At 33.6% G+C, this 16881-nt stretch overlaps 3 protein-coding genes and 1 long non-coding RNA gene across 5 annotated transcripts; 2 read left to right on the top strand and 2 right to left on the bottom strand.

The window, feature by feature from the left end:
• The first annotated feature begins 636 nt into the window (after positions 1-636).
• LOC122581925 (CAX-interacting protein 4) lies at positions 637-3999 on the top strand. 2 transcript variants are annotated; one of them, XM_043754244.1, is made up of 3 exons: positions 637-710; positions 1368-2351; positions 3786-3999. In XM_043754244.1, the coding sequence occupies exon 2, from the start codon at positions 1389-1391 to the stop codon at positions 2313-2315; it is 927 nt and encodes a 308-aa protein (XP_043610179.1). In that variant the 5' UTR covers positions 637-710; positions 1368-1388; the 3' UTR covers positions 2316-2351; positions 3786-3999. The 2 variants fall into 2 exon arrangements, with proteins under 2 accessions (XP_043610179.1, XP_043610180.1); XM_043754245.1 differs by having other exon boundaries at positions 649-710; positions 1363-2351.
• An 871-nt stretch (positions 4000-4870) lies between these two features.
• On the bottom strand, positions 4871-6486 carry LOC122582414. Its single transcript, XR_006321177.1, has 3 exons — positions 5713-6486; positions 5103-5629; positions 4871-4979 (listed from the first exon to the last, which is right to left on the bottom strand). It is a non-coding gene; the product is annotated as an uncharacterized LOC122582414 (long non-coding RNA).
• Positions 6487-10985: 4499 nt separating this feature from the next.
• On the top strand, positions 10986-11865 carry LOC122580938 (uncharacterized protein At4g33100). Its single transcript, XM_043753084.1, has 3 exons — positions 10986-11077; positions 11190-11274; positions 11648-11865. The coding sequence occupies exons 1-3, from the start codon at positions 10986-10988 to the stop codon at positions 11738-11740; spliced, it is 270 nt and encodes an 89-aa protein (XP_043609019.1). The 3' UTR covers positions 11741-11865.
• A 3099-nt stretch (positions 11866-14964) lies between these two features.
• LOC122582454 (mitochondrial import inner membrane translocase subunit Tim9) lies at positions 14965-16724 on the bottom strand. Its single transcript, XM_043754846.1, has 2 exons — positions 16570-16724; positions 14965-15399 (listed from the first exon to the last, which is right to left on the bottom strand). Exons 1-2 carry the CDS (start codon positions 16662-16664, stop codon positions 15213-15215), a joined length of 282 nt encoding a protein of 93 aa, XP_043610781.1. The 5' UTR covers positions 16665-16724; the 3' UTR covers positions 14965-15212.
• Positions 16725-16881: the final 157 nt, after the last annotated feature.

Below are 16881 nucleotides of genomic sequence, written 5' to 3'. Positions count from 1 at the left end.
TATCGATTTTTGTTTTTTTTTTCTTTTCGGACATTATACATTTCAAATGTCTATTATACATAATTATAACTTTAAAATGTTTCCTCAATCGAGAAAAATAAATCATTGATTCAAATGGACACAACCTAAATCTGTAATTTCTTTTCAAGTTTTTGTTGTCCAAGGGGTGGTTTGTACCCCTGTTTACTTGGATTATGCACTAGGTGCGTGGTTGTATTAGTCGATTTACCACTCTGTTTTTTATTTATAAAATTCTAAGAAGGGATGACGGCTTTTTACCGAAAAAAGTACCCATTCAAATAAGATAACAAACGAGTAAATGGACGATGTTTTATATATTTTTTGTCTTTTTGATTCAGAGTTTAACCCAAAAGATCTTATTAGGTCCTTTGAAAACTCACAATTACTAATAAGAAAACGTTAATATATATAAATAAATAAATTAGACTCCATTAAAAAATAAAAATCATAATTCGGGCCTAAGAAAACTCTTTACCCAAAGCACTAATTATGTCCATACCAAAAAGACATAAAACTTTTAAATTAGCCCTCTAAAGCAAAAGCCCACAGAGCAGAATATCCGACCCGGCCCAAATTCAATTTTTATAAATAACCCACTTAGTAAGAATTTCCCCCTTTTCAATCTTTCCATTCCCATCAAGGCCATCATTGCATTTATCAAACCAGCGTTCGCATAGACCTAATTGCAGGTTTGATTCTATATATCTATATCTATATGTCTGTATTTCTTCCTAAATATGGTTGAATTTATTGATTAATTGGTGATTTTTTTGTATGCTGTTATCGAAACCCTAATTATACCGTAGTGAAATTCGATTGATTTCTGATTTCCAAATAGGAATTGAAACTTATATTATAAAAAAGGTTTCAAATTTTGTGGTGTATTATTATGTTTATTATTAATATATAAGTTTTGTGAATATTGGAGAATTATGGTTTAAAAAAGGGTGATGTATTGCATTTTTATTTCACGCGGTTCGTACGGTTTTTGCCACCCGTGAAATTTGTCAGCTGAACCGTTGTCAAAGGTTGTATAAATTCAAAAATAGACAGCAATATGCAATTTGTCGAACCTGAAATTACTAGCGAATGAAATCCAGTTTGTGCGGTTCTGGCCTGTTTCGCCAGTTTCATTACTTATATGTAGATTTACAATAGGATGTTGATAACGGCAGTAATAGGAAAAGCGTCATTTGAAAAAAAAATAAAATACGGAGCAAAGTTTAACTGTTGAATTTTGACCTTTGTTGCTAACTGTTTTTTCGAAATTTGCTATTTAGTGTTTACCATGCTTTAATTTGAGTATGAATTCTTATAGTACCATTATTTCTGATTTTAAAGTGCAGATCTTTATTTTAACTCTCAAGATGCCGGCCACAGCGGGTAGGGTTCGTATGCCAGCCAACAATCGGGTACACAGTAGTGCTGCCTTGCAGACCCATGATATTTGGAAAACTGCAATTCGATATGACCCTTATGCTCCAAACAAAGAAGATAACAAGAATTCTGCACAGCCTCTGTCTTCCAATGCAGAACCTGAGAGAGAAAATGCTTATGCTAGTTACCAGGAGTTGCTTGCACTTGCTCGTATCACTGGGAACAATGCTGACGAGGCTCGTGGGTCCTGCAAGAAATGTGGCCGTGTGGGTCATCTGACGTTCCAATGTAGAAACTTTTTGAGCATTAAGGAAGATAAAGATAAGGATCCGGAAGCTATTCAGGCCGCTGTTAATGCAGGTTTAGAGAAGCTAAAAAGGAATGGAAAGAGAACCAATGAGAGTTCAGATGAGAGTGACGAAGAGGAGAGCGAGAGTTCAGACTCTGGTTATGATTCAGAGATCGAGCGGGTCATTGCACTGAAATATGGGAAGAGGTTGAGTAGTAAATCAAAGTCTTCACGGAAGAAGAAAGATGAAGATTCTGATGAAGATGAGTCGGATTATGAGAAGAGAAAAAGAGGTAGGTCAAAGAAGAGAAGTGCCAAGAGGAGTACAACTGATAGTGACGACGAAAAAGATGGTAGGAGGAGGAGGAAAGAAAAAAGGAGGAGAAAGGATGATGAGTCATCCGATGAGGACAGGGAGCGCAGATCACATCGCAGGAAGAGTAGGAAGGATAAGAGGAGGAGGAGGAGTCATAGAGATTCAGATGATTCATATAGCTCTGAAGACTCGGTGAGAAGGCATAAGAGGAAGAGTAAGAGCAAGAGAAGGTCTGATTCTGATTCAGATGCTAGTGAGGATTCGTGGGTTGGCAGGGACAAAAGAAGATCTGAGAGGAGGACCAGGAAATAGTCATTATTACTGAAAGGAGTACTCTTGTTTTAAAAGGTATCTCACTTGTTTTCTTTTTTTTGAAACTTGTGTTCCTATGTTACAGAGTTACTCGTTTACTTTTCTTTGATCTACACATGCAATTTTCTGTACAGTTTTGGTGCAAGTTATTTGTTTCTTACGAAGTATATTATCCGTATATTATCATGCCATGTTTGTACACGATTCTTTAGTATTTGTTTCTTTGATATATACATGCAATTTTTTGTTATCTGATGGATTCAGTGGTTCTCATTTCCATTGTCTAGGAGATACTATACTACTGCACTATAAAATCATTTCATATGATATGTACAGTAGTTCAGTAATTGGTTTGGTAGTAGTCAACTCGAATGATGTAGTGTCTTCTTTCTTTTGAATGTTCAATTTTTGGGCCTTGATAATATACAGAACCCAACCAGGGAAATTCAGGGAAAAACCCCACAAATTTGTCACTCCAAGGAGTCGAACCCAAGACCCGTGGGTAAAATCCAGGGAAGCGTCTTTGCTAGCTGATCTGTGCCTCATTGGCGATGTAGTGTGTTCTTATGTTTTAAACTATCAGCCCCTTAGTCCTTAGATATCGGCAGAGTTCATGGTGATTGAGCGGTTTAACTGGAAATTGCTTTAGTATGACTGTGTGCAATCACTAGATGGCAAAACATGCAGGTTGGGTAATGGTCAGATCCAATAATTTCTGGTTTGGTCGAATTAGGTTGGTTTTGGTTGACGAAAAACACTTTGTTATGAAACTTGTCTTTCGAATTTTATAACCTAATATTTTTGAGCCAGCTTATCTATGAGGATTTGTGCCAAAAAATAAACTTCAGGCAACTTTTACATGTTTGAATCATTCAAATCATCTGAGTTAATCTCTTTGTAGATGATTTCTTATATTTTATCTATTTAAATCCATAGAGATATAACATATCCCGAAATGATTGCAAGTGGTGAGCATCAAATACGCCATGGTACTACATGTAACATTTTGGTTTTTTAAGAGCATAATACTATATGCTCTGCTTTGTATCTGTTTGGGCTTTATATCATTTTCCCATTGTATGCTCCATCACTCAATTTTTACCAAAAGCAATGCAAAAGCCTTGGATCTTTTGGTACTTGAACAATTTCACTGATTCTGTAGTAGGTTCTACTTCTTTCCTAGATGATGCAATTTTTTAAATTTGTATCCTGCAATATACATGATTGTTTGAATTGGTTGTGTGAGACTTGTATGTAGAATTGTAGATCATGTTATATTCTGTATTTCTGTATTACAAAGTACGTTGTTGGTATCTTGCTTGCTTTGTAGATATTGTTTTCTGTGCTTGATTCCATTGCGTTTGATATGCAGGTATTTTTCATGCTACGTTTCTTGTGCATTTCTTCATGAAACTTTTTTCTCTTTGCATGAGGACATGTTGTTGATCCCTAACACCTTGTATTTTACAGGCACTGCAAACAGGGTTCTGGGTGTAGCGTCACTTATGTGAATTCTCATGCTGATCTGAAAAACAAATGCTGGGTGTAGTGTTGTTGATGTGAATTGTCATGCCGATATGTCTGGTGAAAGGATTAGTATTTATATAAACCTATTACTAATCAACTGTTATGTACTTGTGTAAGTTACATTTTTCTAGTAATTCAAATTGTACGTTGTTATGTACTCTGGTGGCAGCCTTGTTGCAATGCATTTCACTTATCTGGCAAGTGTGTATTTCATGCGTCTGGCAAGTCCTTCTATGGTAGACTTGGAGAACTGGTTTCTTTTATTTTCTTTTTCTTCCAGATGTTATGTTTAGGCAAACATCCTTTGTATGTCTTTCTCATATTTTTCTTTCTCCGTTTTCTGGAGTTGGCGATTCAACAAGGTTCTCTAGCAATGGAATGTCTTTGTGACACACTCTCGTCCTGGTTGTCTTTCAGTGGTCTTCTAGCGTTAGACGAAGCAAGGAATTTTCATTAGCCTGTGTATTCATCTTTTAAGTTTTTATTGCTGGTTTCACAACAAATGCAAGTTAATGACAACGTTTTCAATTGGGGCATTCTATAATTTTACGTAAGGTTTCTCATCAGACTGACGTGGATGGGGCTGACAAGAAAAGCATATATCATTTTTAAATTATTTTCTTTTCTTTCTATCGTGTGTGTCAGTGTGTGTGTATATATATATGGATATATTGATAGAGGATATCATTTTGTCATGTACATCAAAATTTTGAAATTGTATGTCGTATTAAACTTATATTATTTGTACATATGGTCGATTTAATTAAGAAAACTATACGTGAACTTGAATTTTTGAGGATTATATATATATAGTGGAAATATCATTATTATTATTTATAAAAGCTATTTTAGAACTTTTTTTTTTTTTTTTAATAGCAATGTGCTATTTTAGAACATCTAATAGTGTTTTTTTTCAACCTACCATATTTATACACATGACTAAAATTAAAGAAAAGAAATTAAAGGGGAATTGAATCCGCAAAAATCAATCAAAATCTCAATCAAACAAAAATCAAAAGGACGGCCCGGAAAGAAAAAACCCTGGATTTAATAATATAATGTCATTGAATGCGGAATATGATTGCGCATCAGCATCATCTGATTCTACTGAAGGACTTTGCCGAGGAGTTCGGCAACCTATTAGAGAATATGAAGGAGGAAGCTGGTATAAATATTGAGAAGAAGAAAGATGATGATGATGAAGGTGGAGACATCAAGATACATAAAACGAAGGCGCATGCGGATGGGTTTGATTCCGACCTGTTGTTATCGAGAATGTTGTTATGCTGCCGCCGCACGTCTGAATAAGATAGAAAAACATGCACTCCACCTAATTATAAAAGCTACCATTATATAGGTATGATGTTTATTCAACAGTAGCAGATTTTGAACTACAGCAGCAGATTTTGAACTAAATAGCATCATGCTTCTTGACTAAAAAAAAGTACCAAAATTCATAGTAAAAAACAATAAAATTGCAGGTCCAAAAAAGTTCACAAAAGCATTAGCGGCTGCTAGAATGTGACATCAATAATCACAAGAACAGAACATCCAAAAATGCACTTAGAAACTTAAGGATGGGCTATTAGACTAAAAAAGCACTAAAATTCATAATAAAAAACGGTAATATTGCTTCAGGTGGTAGTCATCACTTCTACAATGTAAGGACATCCAAATAGCGCATGTGTTTTCCTAATCGCGCATTAGGAGCCAAATCCAAGCTCAGGAGTTCTATGTAGATCTCCTCCTCAGAGTAAACATGTGGATGAGAGCTAGCTCTTCATTACCTTAATAATAAGTAGACATAAAAATAGTCCACAAAGAAGATAATTAAAACAAAAATGGCAGTCACTCATAAGCATGATCTTACCTTAAAACACCTCTGTACTTTCTCTGATAGCTTCAAATACATCTTTAATGGAATCCCTCCTGGTCTTCCAGCTTTCTTTTCTTTATACTCATTATTTTTTTACTTTTTTTATAGTCGGAAGCTTCTCTTTTATATTTTGTTGTGGTTGTTTCTACTCTTACCTCATTGTTCATCTTATTTCCCCCCTCTTTTGCAGATGAACCCGTTGCTTTATCTTTTGCAAACAAATATAACAATTCATCTTGATGACTTAATTTATGTGGTTTTCTACTTTGCAGCTTCTGGTTTTTTACTGTCATAAAAATTAGATTGAAGTTTTTTATAACGATTAGTATAATTGGGAATTAGATGAAACGAGATATAAAATACATGATTAGCAGATTACTATTATTAGTAGTATTAAAAACAAAAAGGTATGGAGTGTGTAAAGTGCTAGATATAATGATAAAAGAATAAAAGAGGTAAATACTTGTAAGTGAAACCTGATAATATCATATACCTCAGGGTGTATAATGAAATTAAAATTGAGATCATCTATATGTAAGGAATGCCATATATAGATACCTAACGCAAAATCAAAATCCCCAAAAAGTGAAAAAAACCCTAATAATAACCTAAAAAAAATACTAATAATGGATCAGATGACGTTCGAGCAATTGTCATACATTGATCCTAATTTACCTGATATGAAAGCCTTTCACGAGTATCTTCAAAAGATGCTAGCGGAAAGTATTCAGAGGAAAGATGATGTTGCTGCTGATGCTAATGATAATAATAAGAAAGATGATGTTGCTGCTGATGCTAATAATAATAATAAGAAAGATGATGTTGCTGCTGATGCTAATAATAATAATAATAAGAAAGATGATGCTGCTAATAATAATAATAATTATTATTATTATTATTATGGCAGGAAGAAGAAGAACAAGATGGAGAGGAAGATGGAGAAGGCTGCGGCCAAGGAGTATCATAGGCTTCACGGTTGTCCTGACGAAAGCAAATATAACTATGCTACTTCCGGAGGACTCGAATACCCAGCCTCATATATGAAGCACGCCTGTTAATTATGTGGCCGCCGTTGCCTCCCAAGTTATTATTATTATTATTATTAATAAGATCCAACTCTTTTAATTTTTATATATTATTAGTTGCTGCTGCTTTCCTGTTATTATTAACATATCTATATTATGTATTTGTGCGTGTTTAATTAATTCTCAACTTTGATGTTATCGGTTTCTTTCTGCTTTACTTGTTATTAATTTATTATTATTTATTATATGACCGTATGTATGCTTTTTTGTTTGTTTTAAATTTATGTATATATACTTAAAAAAAATTAATAAATAACGTGAATACCCAAAAATCACTTTAAATATACAAAAATATCCAACTTTTTTAGAGTTTTCATAAAATACTCATAAAATCGCAAACCGCAAATCAGATTTGCGATGTAGACCCAAAATCGCAAATAAGATTTGCCATTTGCAACTGCAATTTGTGATTTTGACTAAATAAGACATACCAAGCCACCAAGGTAGTAGATTTAAGTGCAAGCCTTTCCTGTTCGATTTGGTTTCTTTGGACACTCCCAAACTGTAATCTTAATATATACTATAAGACAGTTGAACTAATGACTTACTAACCAATTAAATCGTTTAATTTCATCAAATTGATTTTCGCTTATGTCATCATTTAGATAAACTACAAATTAAAAATCACAATAATCATTATCCTAATATATTATTATATTAGTATTTATAATAAATTGTAAAAAAAATCTCATTAATTTACACTTTTTTGTTTTCCATCGATAATTTACACTTTTTAGCGTTGAATACTTAATTTATATTTATTTTTTGCCATGACAGAATTTGTAAAAGGTTACAATCATTTAATTAGTTAAAAAAGTTTCAACATACGAAATATTGTCTATAAAAATTTTTTTCAACACGTAATGACTTATTAACAAATATTAGATTAGATTTTATAAATTATAAATTTTAATATTTAGTTTTCACAGAAATGAGACGATCATATAACAAAACACGATTTATAACAGAGAGGTACTTAAATACTAAATCCAAATCAATATGAACTCTATTCAAAATTCATATGATCTCTAATAAAAAAAGGTACATAATTTTCTGCTTTTTTATATATTAGTTTTGCGTAATAATGTTTAAGTTACCTTTGTCACTCAGATAAATAGTCCTAATTGTTATCAAAAAACTATAAAAACAATTCTAATTGTTATCTAATTATCATATATATGACATGTGATTGAAAACAAACATATCCGTGTTATAGGTCCGTATCATGATCAAATACATATAGTTGAATGTCACATGATTACAATATGTTTATATTTTAATTCTTAATTATTTTTCATAATAATAACATATTATGAGTACAACTTGATTCAAAATATTCTATAAAAAAGAATTTATTATAACATGTGCGTTGTGGAATGACTACGCCAAACCGTTCCATCAATATGTCTCGGCTAATAATGACAGTAACGAACCTATGATTATTGTACTAAAACTTACAAAATATAACACTTAGAAACGTATATCCTTAAAATTATAAGCTTTTATGATTTAAATGTATAATAATATAATATTGTTAATATTGTAAACCTGTGTCCAGTGTTGGACACGGGTCTAAAATCTAGTTCATCATGATACAATAAGACCAATATCATTCAGGCCTTCCACTTCTATACAATTATGGCCCAACAAACAGCAACAATAAAGGCACAATTGTAGCTCTTCTATCAGCAACCCGACAAAGCATTCTGCACATTTAGATACCATCTATGCCAATAGTGCCAAAGAAGGACCAAGCAGTCTCATCTTTCACGACTCGCTATTCCTTTTCGCAAGCACTAGTCACTACCCGAACAATCCAACATCATCCCGTGTTCACAGTTTCCACAAAATCCCCAATTTTGTACTTTGTTTTTTATGTTTTAACCTAAATCTGGCAAAATTTAATTTAAAAATATAGGTCACGATGAGTAGATGAACTTGCATGGGGGTTTAGATAAAACAACGTATGTACATTTAAAAAAAAAAACCCAGATATATTTATAACTTTAGAGTTGAGTTATTTTGAGAACCTAAAAATAAAAAAGAACTCAAGAACCATTCTGGAACACACATTTTTCTCTCTTTCTCTCTCTTCAATTAAATAATAAAATTCACCCAAATCATTATCACACATCGTAAATCGTTAGACGAAACAAAAAACATGGGTAGTCTTAAAATTCCGTCCTCTTTCATTAGAGATTCAATTCGATATACTTTTGAGGACTTTTTAATTTTCATATAGCTCTAAAGACTCCGTGAAAAGGCATAAGAGGAATAGTAAGGGCAAGAGAAGCTCTGATTCTGATTCAGATGCTAGCGAGGATTCGCAGGTTGGCAGGGACACAATAAGATCTGAGAAGAGGAACAGAAAATAGTCATTATTACCGAAAGGAGTACTCTTGTTGTAAAAGGTATCTCACTTGTTTTCTTTATTGAAACCTGTGTTCTTATGTTACAAAACTACTCATTTACTTTTCTTTGATCTATACATGCAATTTTTCGTATCATTCTGATGTTAGTTTTTTATTTTTTACCAAATATTTTATCCATGTATTATGATCATGCCATGTTTTTACACAATTCTTTAGGATTTGTTTGTCCGTTGCACTTCGTACTCCAAGTTTCCAGGGCATCTGTTTATTGTCCTTTACGTGATGTCTTTGTTATCCATTGGATCCATTGTCAAGGAGATGTGGTGTGTAATGGTATGTGGTGTGTTCTTATGTTTTAATCTACCAATCCCTTAGTCCTTAGATGCCTGCACTCCTGCAGAGTTCATGTTTATTTACTAGTTAGTGAACTTTAACTGGAAATTGCTTCAATATGAACATGTGCAATCACTAGACGTAACAAAACGGGCAGGTTGGGTAATGGTCAAAATCATCAATTTCTGGTTTGGTCGAATTGAGTTGGTTTTGGTTGACCAAAAACACTTGGGTATGAAACTTGTCTTAGAAATTTTATAAGCTAATATTTTTGAACCGGCTTATTTATGAGGATTTGTGCCAAAAAATAAACTTCAGGCAACGTTTTACCTGTTTGAATTGTTATACATCCTTAAACTGCAAGGGACAAGGCATATTGACATAATCAGCCTTTTAAGTTCTTTAATTTTTTCAAAACAACACAATGCAATAACCAAAAAAGAGTTTAATAAGCGTACTTGTTTTCTAATAACAAAAAAAGAGTTTAGGCCATTAATTATCAAAGTACTTTCCAGGTTTACATGGATAATAAACATACTTGACACAATTAGTTTTTAGGTTCTTACCCGTAGCATGTTTACTTATTGGACTTCAAAATTACATGCTGGTATATATATGGTCATTTGCAAATGGGAAATTGGGAATCTCTTGAACTAGAGACGTGTTCAGGAAACTATGGAAATATTAACGAGGTTTCAAAAAATTCTTTAAAAAAAGCAAATATGCTGTTAGCTACACCATAAGCTTTTCAACACGCTATAGCTATAGTTACTTATAAATCATTTTGGGGTTTTATTTTTGTAATGTATTAGAAATTCAAATCTTTAAAGGTCCATGTTATCCTTCTTACATATTTACATTATATATCATTTATTTCGTAAAATAACTATATTGTCCTCCTGAATCAGCTACATGTACATAAATTATCACCACCATCTCTAACAATCACCACCGACACTATACCGCCGCATACTCATCTAGTTTTGAAAAATTAATGCATATAAATCATTTCTTGGATTAAAAAACTAATGCATATAAGTATTACAAACAAACCCACTTAAGCCCTAAATTAATCGCTCACTTTGAATTCAAAATAAGCAAATACATTATACATATAATATTATAATATTAGAGAGAAAATACTGGGAGATTGAAAAAATGATTTCCCACACTAAAACTGAATATTGTTGATCACAAGTTGCTATCTGATACACGTACGAGATGGTTGTAACCGTCTTTCCCACCTAAACGAACGAACCTAACAACCATTCAAACATTTACAAAACTAGTCCCTATCTATTATTCATAATATTCCCAATTCTATATGGTATGCAGCATAAAATTGCATACATATATCTATTAAAATCTAGGATACCTAATTTTTTCCCAAATCGTTACATAATTTATATTCGAAAAATCACACTCAATCTCACTAAAAAAAACCTTTAAACTTCTTCTATTATTGTTTTTTAATAATATGGGTTTGTTGAGGGACAAGAAGAAATCAACATCAAAAACAGCATCTCCTTGTGCGGATCTCAGACTTGCTTATCATAATTGTTTCAACAGGTCCTTCAAGATTTTTTTTTTTTCTATTTTTTTGTAATTAAAAAGGCCCTTGCTTTGTAATGTCTATTACTATTTTATATGTAATTAATTAGTTTAATTTTCTTTAATTTAGGTGGTATTCAGATAAGTTTTTAAAGGGTCTTTGGGATAAAGAAGATTGTGTTTCTGAGTGGGAAAAGTACAAAGATTGTTTATCAGTAAGTGTTTTTATTTTTTTCGGGATTTTTTTCATTTAATTAGTTTTTATAGTTATTATGAGCATTGAAAAGGGTACACAAAAGTTAATGTCGTTATGAATTTGCTGTTTGTAATTTATTTCTTTTTAATTTAAATTTTTGGGAATTTTTTAGTGTATTTTTGGACTCATAGGTTAAATGTGAAATTGGTTATGCAATAAGCTGTGAAATTTATAGTTGTATGAGTTTAGGTGCATCAGTATCGCTGGAATAGATCAAACGAGTAGGCGATACACCAAAAGATATATATTAGTAATATAAGTTACTCAATGCGGCTCTTGTTAACTAGTAACTCTGTATCCTTATTGTTGAATCTTATAAATCTGTGTGTCAGAAACATTTGGAAGACAAGAATTTGAGCCGTTTTCTGGAATCTGAAGCTTTGAAGAGAGTACCGGCTTCTGTTTCTGAAGGGCTGAAGGGGTGAATGAACAATGTTTTAGCTAGTCTATTTGTGCTAAATGAGTTATAGGAAGTGATTGGTTTTGAAAATTGAAACTTGCTTGCCAAGCCTGTAGGATTTGACTAACTAGCTTTGATGAAGTGTGGAAGTTAATGTATAATACGAGTATATGTTTCTGTACATGATATGAAAACGTAATGCACATAATGATCAGTAACACATTAGTGCTAAATGGTCATTGTGGCCAGCCCATTCTATAAAATCGTTATGAAAGTATCAGTTAAAGTAAGTTGTTACATCAACACATATAGTACCTATTATCTAACACCTAACATTTATTGACCTCTGCTTTAGAACATCCGTTTTGTGACAGAGACATGTCGTTGGTGAATTGACTGAATTCATATGAGTAACAAATGATATTCTTGCTCAATAATAAGAGTTTATAAACCATCATACTCTTGATATCGTCCATGCTTTCACAAACTTGCTTTTGACTAGAGTTAATTTTTGATAAATAGAATCACATTATTAGATGTTAATATAGACATCATGTCTGATGCTATATTGCAAGCAAACAAATATTTTATTTGATTGTCGTAATTGCTCAGATATGTTCTCACATTTCTCTCAGATGTTAGTGTGGCTAAAATTTGGTCAACGCAAAATTTATAACCCATCTTAGAAGTTTAGCTCTAAAATCTGCTATATAAAGTTATAAACACTTACAAACCTAACCAAATACGGATCAGTTATTGCTGAATCCTCTACCATATAACCCTCACCAGATTCGGCCCGAATTTGGAAACACCCTTTTTTGTTTCTTTCTTTGTTTGTTGCAGGTTTCAACCTACGCAGCTAGATCATGGAAATGACTTTCTCAAACATCCTTTAGTGACAAACGGGAGTTAATTCTATGGTTTAAGAAATGGTGACTGAGTTTTGTCGACTTCCTTTGATCTATACATGCAATTTTTTTATACCATCTTTGGTAGCTATTAATTTCTTACCAACTATCTAATCCATGTATTATATATCATGCTATGTATTTTGTACATGATTCTTTAGAATTTGTCTCTGCGTTGCTCTTCATACTCCAAGGAGTCTGTTTACTGTCCTTTATGTAATATATTTGTTATCCAATGCACCTGAGGGAGAAAACAATTATGCTAGTTTTTGGGGGTTGCTTGCAGTTGCTCGTGTTACTGGGTCCAATGCTGATGAGACTCGCAGGTCCTGCAAGAAATGCGGTCATGTGGGTCATCTGACGTCCCAATGTAGAAACTTTTTGAGCATTAAGGAAAATAAAGAGGAACCAACGAGAGTTCAGATGTGACGAAGAGAAGAGTGTTCTGACTCTGAATATGATTGAGAGATCGACCGGGCCATTGCTCAGAAATACGGGAGGTTGAGTAGGAAATCAAAGTTGTTGAGAAAGAAGAAAGATGACGATCCTGATAAATATGAGTTGGATTATGAGAGAGAGAGAAAAAGGGATAGGACGAAGAAGGTGGTGGATATTTTAGTGTAATTGGGTTAACTTGTTTGATCAGTATTGTCATAATAATACATCATATAGGATTGGTGGTGCGGAGTGCACGCCTATTTGAATTTATTATGACCTTAGGGGTGAAGCCCCTAAGGTACGGGGGTCCGGGGGCAGCGCCCCTGGGAGCGGGGTCCAAGGGGCGGCAACCCCTGGCGGGGTCCAAGGGGCAGAGCCCCTGGCTGGGGAACTTGAAAATCTAATTGAAAATCCCTCCGAAAATTTAATTTTCGAAACTTGAGGGACCAAATGTGACAACTCGAAATTCCTAGCAATAACTGCCCTTTTGTTGATAAAAAGATATCCCATAACAGAATTGATCATTCTGATTCTTTTTCTTTCTGGTTTTATTTTCTCTCAAACACAAACGCACAAAAAATTCTTAATCTTTTATTGTATCCGATTGAATAGTTTGAGTGAACTGCCAAATTGATTCAATCTGAAAGCGATCACGTGCCTTCAAAGATTGTTTATATCCGGTTATCTGTTTGTTATCTCGAATTTCCCCAACGGAAGGGATGTGTTAAAGAGGAGTACAACTGATGGTGACGACGGAAAAAGTGGTAGGAAAAGGAGGAATGAAAAAAGGAGGAGAAAGGATGACGAGTCATCAGATTTGGATCGGGAATGATGATTGACCGATAAGTAAACCTTAACTGGAAATTGCTTCAGCATGACCGTGCAATCACAAGATGTGGCAAAACGGGTGGGTTGGGTAATGGTCAAAGCCAATAATTTCTGGTTTGGTCGAATTGGGGTCAGTTTTGATCGACTAAAAACACTTTTGTCCGCATATATTGTTCCTTTTATAGATGTCTACTGTATGAAACTTATCTTGGAAATTTTATAATTAAGCTAATGTTTTTGAACCAACTGATTTAGGAGGTTTTGTGCCAGAATATAAACGTCAGACAACTTTTTATCTATTTAAATTGTCCTAATCAATTAAGGTATTGTACACGATTTCTTCTATTTTATCCGTTTGAGTTAATCTCTTTGTAGCCTTTCCATCGTCACTTCTTTTATTTCTAGCGAGCAAGCCACATTGATGAATCCTTATATTTTCATTTTCCCCTTTACGTGAGTTGGCGGTTCAGTAAGGCCTAGAAATGGAACGTCTTGGAGGAAATTTCATCATTATGTGTATTCGTCCTTCAGTTTTTCTTTCTGGTTTCACAACAAATGCAGATTGAGGACAGCGTTTGTAGTTGTGATATTTTATAATTTCACGCAAGCTTTGTCATCAGACATGCTATATGTGCGTCGCTATCTAGCTTTAATACATGAGTCGGTCCTTGAGATATTCCACTAATATCAGGCAAAGTAGTTGGACTCATTCAAGTTAAATTCAAATGATCAAGCAATGTGTTTTCATTCCTAGTGCTGCTGGTGAGTAGGCATGTTGTATCATCAATGAAGTATTAAAGTTGTCAAAAACCTAAATAGTGCTGTACTGGTTGCGAGTAACAGTTGACAACTCATAATTACCAAATAAACTTGACATACATCCATTCATATCATAAATTAGTCTTGAAACCTTACAAGTTACAAGAGAAGAATGTTGATAGCGGATTATAATCCTGTTTTTTTTTCAGGGTCGTGGATTTCAACAGTCCTATTATCTTCCAACTGAAAGGCCAAACATATAATATCCCATGGATCCATAAATTAAAAGAATAAAGGCACAAGAAAAGCAATCGCATTTTCAAAAAGCTTGTTAACATACCTTCTAAAGTTGCAATATAAGATCATCATATATCAAGAGATACAGAGTAAGGAAAAGGTTTAGAGTAATGGAAATCGACTTATGAAACTCAGCAAGCAGATAAATCGCTTGGCAATGTACACATGTTTATGGTGGTGTTTACTGGTGTTTACTTGAAAGACTAAATCAAAACTATTAAACTGCAGCAGTGCAGATACTAGCTTGGCAAAAGCTGAAAGTTCGTTTTAGTCTTGAGTAGCAGCTCCTTGGTTGAGTTCAGCAAATCTCAAACCGACACGCATTGAATGCTTCAAAAACTTCTCTGCACATCTCTTTACACAGGTCTCCTCTTGCTTATCCAAAGTTTTGCGTTTAAATGATTCCACACAATCTGTAAAGCATCTCTCTACAAGATTGTTATACATCCTTAAACTGCATGGGACAAGGCAAAAGTATATAATCAGCTTCTTAAGGTCTTCAACTTTTTTAAATACAATGCAATAACAAACAGAGTTTAACCCATTAATTATCAGTACTTTTGAAGATATACATGGATAACAAACATACTTGAAACAACCACAATCAGCTTCTTCGTTGTTACACATGTTGCCTATTAAACTTTCAAATTACATACCGATATGGTCTTTTGTAAATGAGAACCGCTTGAACTTGTGACATGTTCAAGAAAGAATAGAAACATTAACAAAGTTTGAAATTCTTAAAAGAATCTAGACTCACTCATTCACATTTGAAGGTTTAATGTGAAGATCGGAGCATAACTTTATTTTTATCACAATTCACAACAAAAAAGGTATTAGGGCTGCATATTAGAAAATCGACTTGTGAGTACTTAGAATATAGATCAGTTCCTACAGAGCTCAAGCTAAGACTAAACGAACGTAGCCCTAACTTGGAACTCATTTCATGAACGACCTCAAGCACGAGCTTTACATACAAATTATATAAAATATAAGTTACATACTAATCATATTTCTATATACTATCTAGATTGACTTCATTTTTCTTTTCGAACTACAAACCATCCTAATACTACTCCTAAACTACCAAAATGGCTAAAAATTGAACCTACGACAACCGAAATCCGAATATACCCACACAAAAAAAACACGCCCTTTACCCACCCCGCTAATGTGAGAAGTGAGACTCGAACACGGGAACCCCAAAAGACAAAGACTTTATCAATGGGCCACCAATTGAGCCTCTAATATTACTCATCGAGCTTAAGCTTTATCTATATGGCTTTAATACAAACTAAGCCTGAACCGAGCCAAGGCTAACCGAGTTCATAAATAAGCCTGATATCGAGCTCTTTCAAACTAAACGAGCTGAATCCGGACTCGAACTCACCTTTATTAAACTCTATTGAATTTAACAAGTTGAGCTTTAGTCCGGGTCGGGTCGGTTACAGTCCAAAAAGGGTAAAACCCGTTTGGTTGTTGCACAATAAGGATAGTGTATACTGAAATATAAAAAAGGGATTTTAATGGGTAACAGTAAATCTTTACAAGGTCACTCACATGTTTGAATATATAGATATAGATATATAGATACATACAGAAATAGAGTGAGTTGATGGAAAACCTGTCACGAATTTGAAGCTGCTCGATCATGGATGTCATTCGAGCTTGATCTTCAGGTGGGATATCTCCAACATTTCCGAGCAGCCCTTTATCCATTTTCTCTTCTTTGATTTGATTTGATTTGATAAATAAATTAGGGTTTCTAATGTCTCTCTGTGTGTTTTTTAATTTTTATATATATCTTATTACTAGTTAGGTCTAATAATGGGCTTTTGTCAGCCTTAATCTTGGGCTTTCTAAAATAAGCATACCGACTAGGAGAGTGAAAAGATTAGGCCCAAATCTTTTGTCTAAAGTTTGATATCTTTTCACT

The sequence above is a fragment of the Erigeron canadensis genome, chromosome 9, assembly GCF_010389155.1.
Source record: "Erigeron canadensis isolate Cc75 chromosome 9, C_canadensis_v1, whole genome shotgun sequence".
NCBI lineage: Eukaryota > Viridiplantae > Streptophyta > Magnoliopsida > Asterales > Asteraceae > Erigeron > Erigeron canadensis.
The sequence above is the reverse complement of the archived record's forward strand: the minus strand, read 5'-3'. Positions and strand labels throughout refer to the sequence as shown.

Coding starts and splice junctions, on each gene's coding strand:
- LOC122582454 (XM_043754846.1), bottom strand. CDS start 16,664: ATGGATAAAGGGCTGCTCGGAAATGTTGGAGATATCCCACCTGAAGAT. Junction 15,400..16,569: donor CAGCTTCAAATTCGTGACAG/GTTTTCCATCAA, acceptor TGTCCCATGCAG/TTTAAGGATGTATAACAATC.
- LOC122581925 (XM_043754244.1), top strand. CDS start 1,389: ATGCCGGCCACAGCGGGTAGGGTTCGTATGCCAGCCAACAATCGGGTA.
- LOC122580938 (XM_043753084.1), top strand. CDS start 10,986: ATGGGTTTGTTGAGGGACAAGAAGAAATCAACATCAAAAACAGCATCT. Junction 11,078..11,189: donor TATCATAATTGTTTCAACAG/GTCCTTCAAGAT, acceptor TCTTTAATTTAG/GTGGTATTCAGATAAGTTTT. Junction 11,275..11,647: donor AGTACAAAGATTGTTTATCA/GTAAGTGTTTTT, acceptor TCTGTGTGTCAG/AAACATTTGGAAGACAAGAA.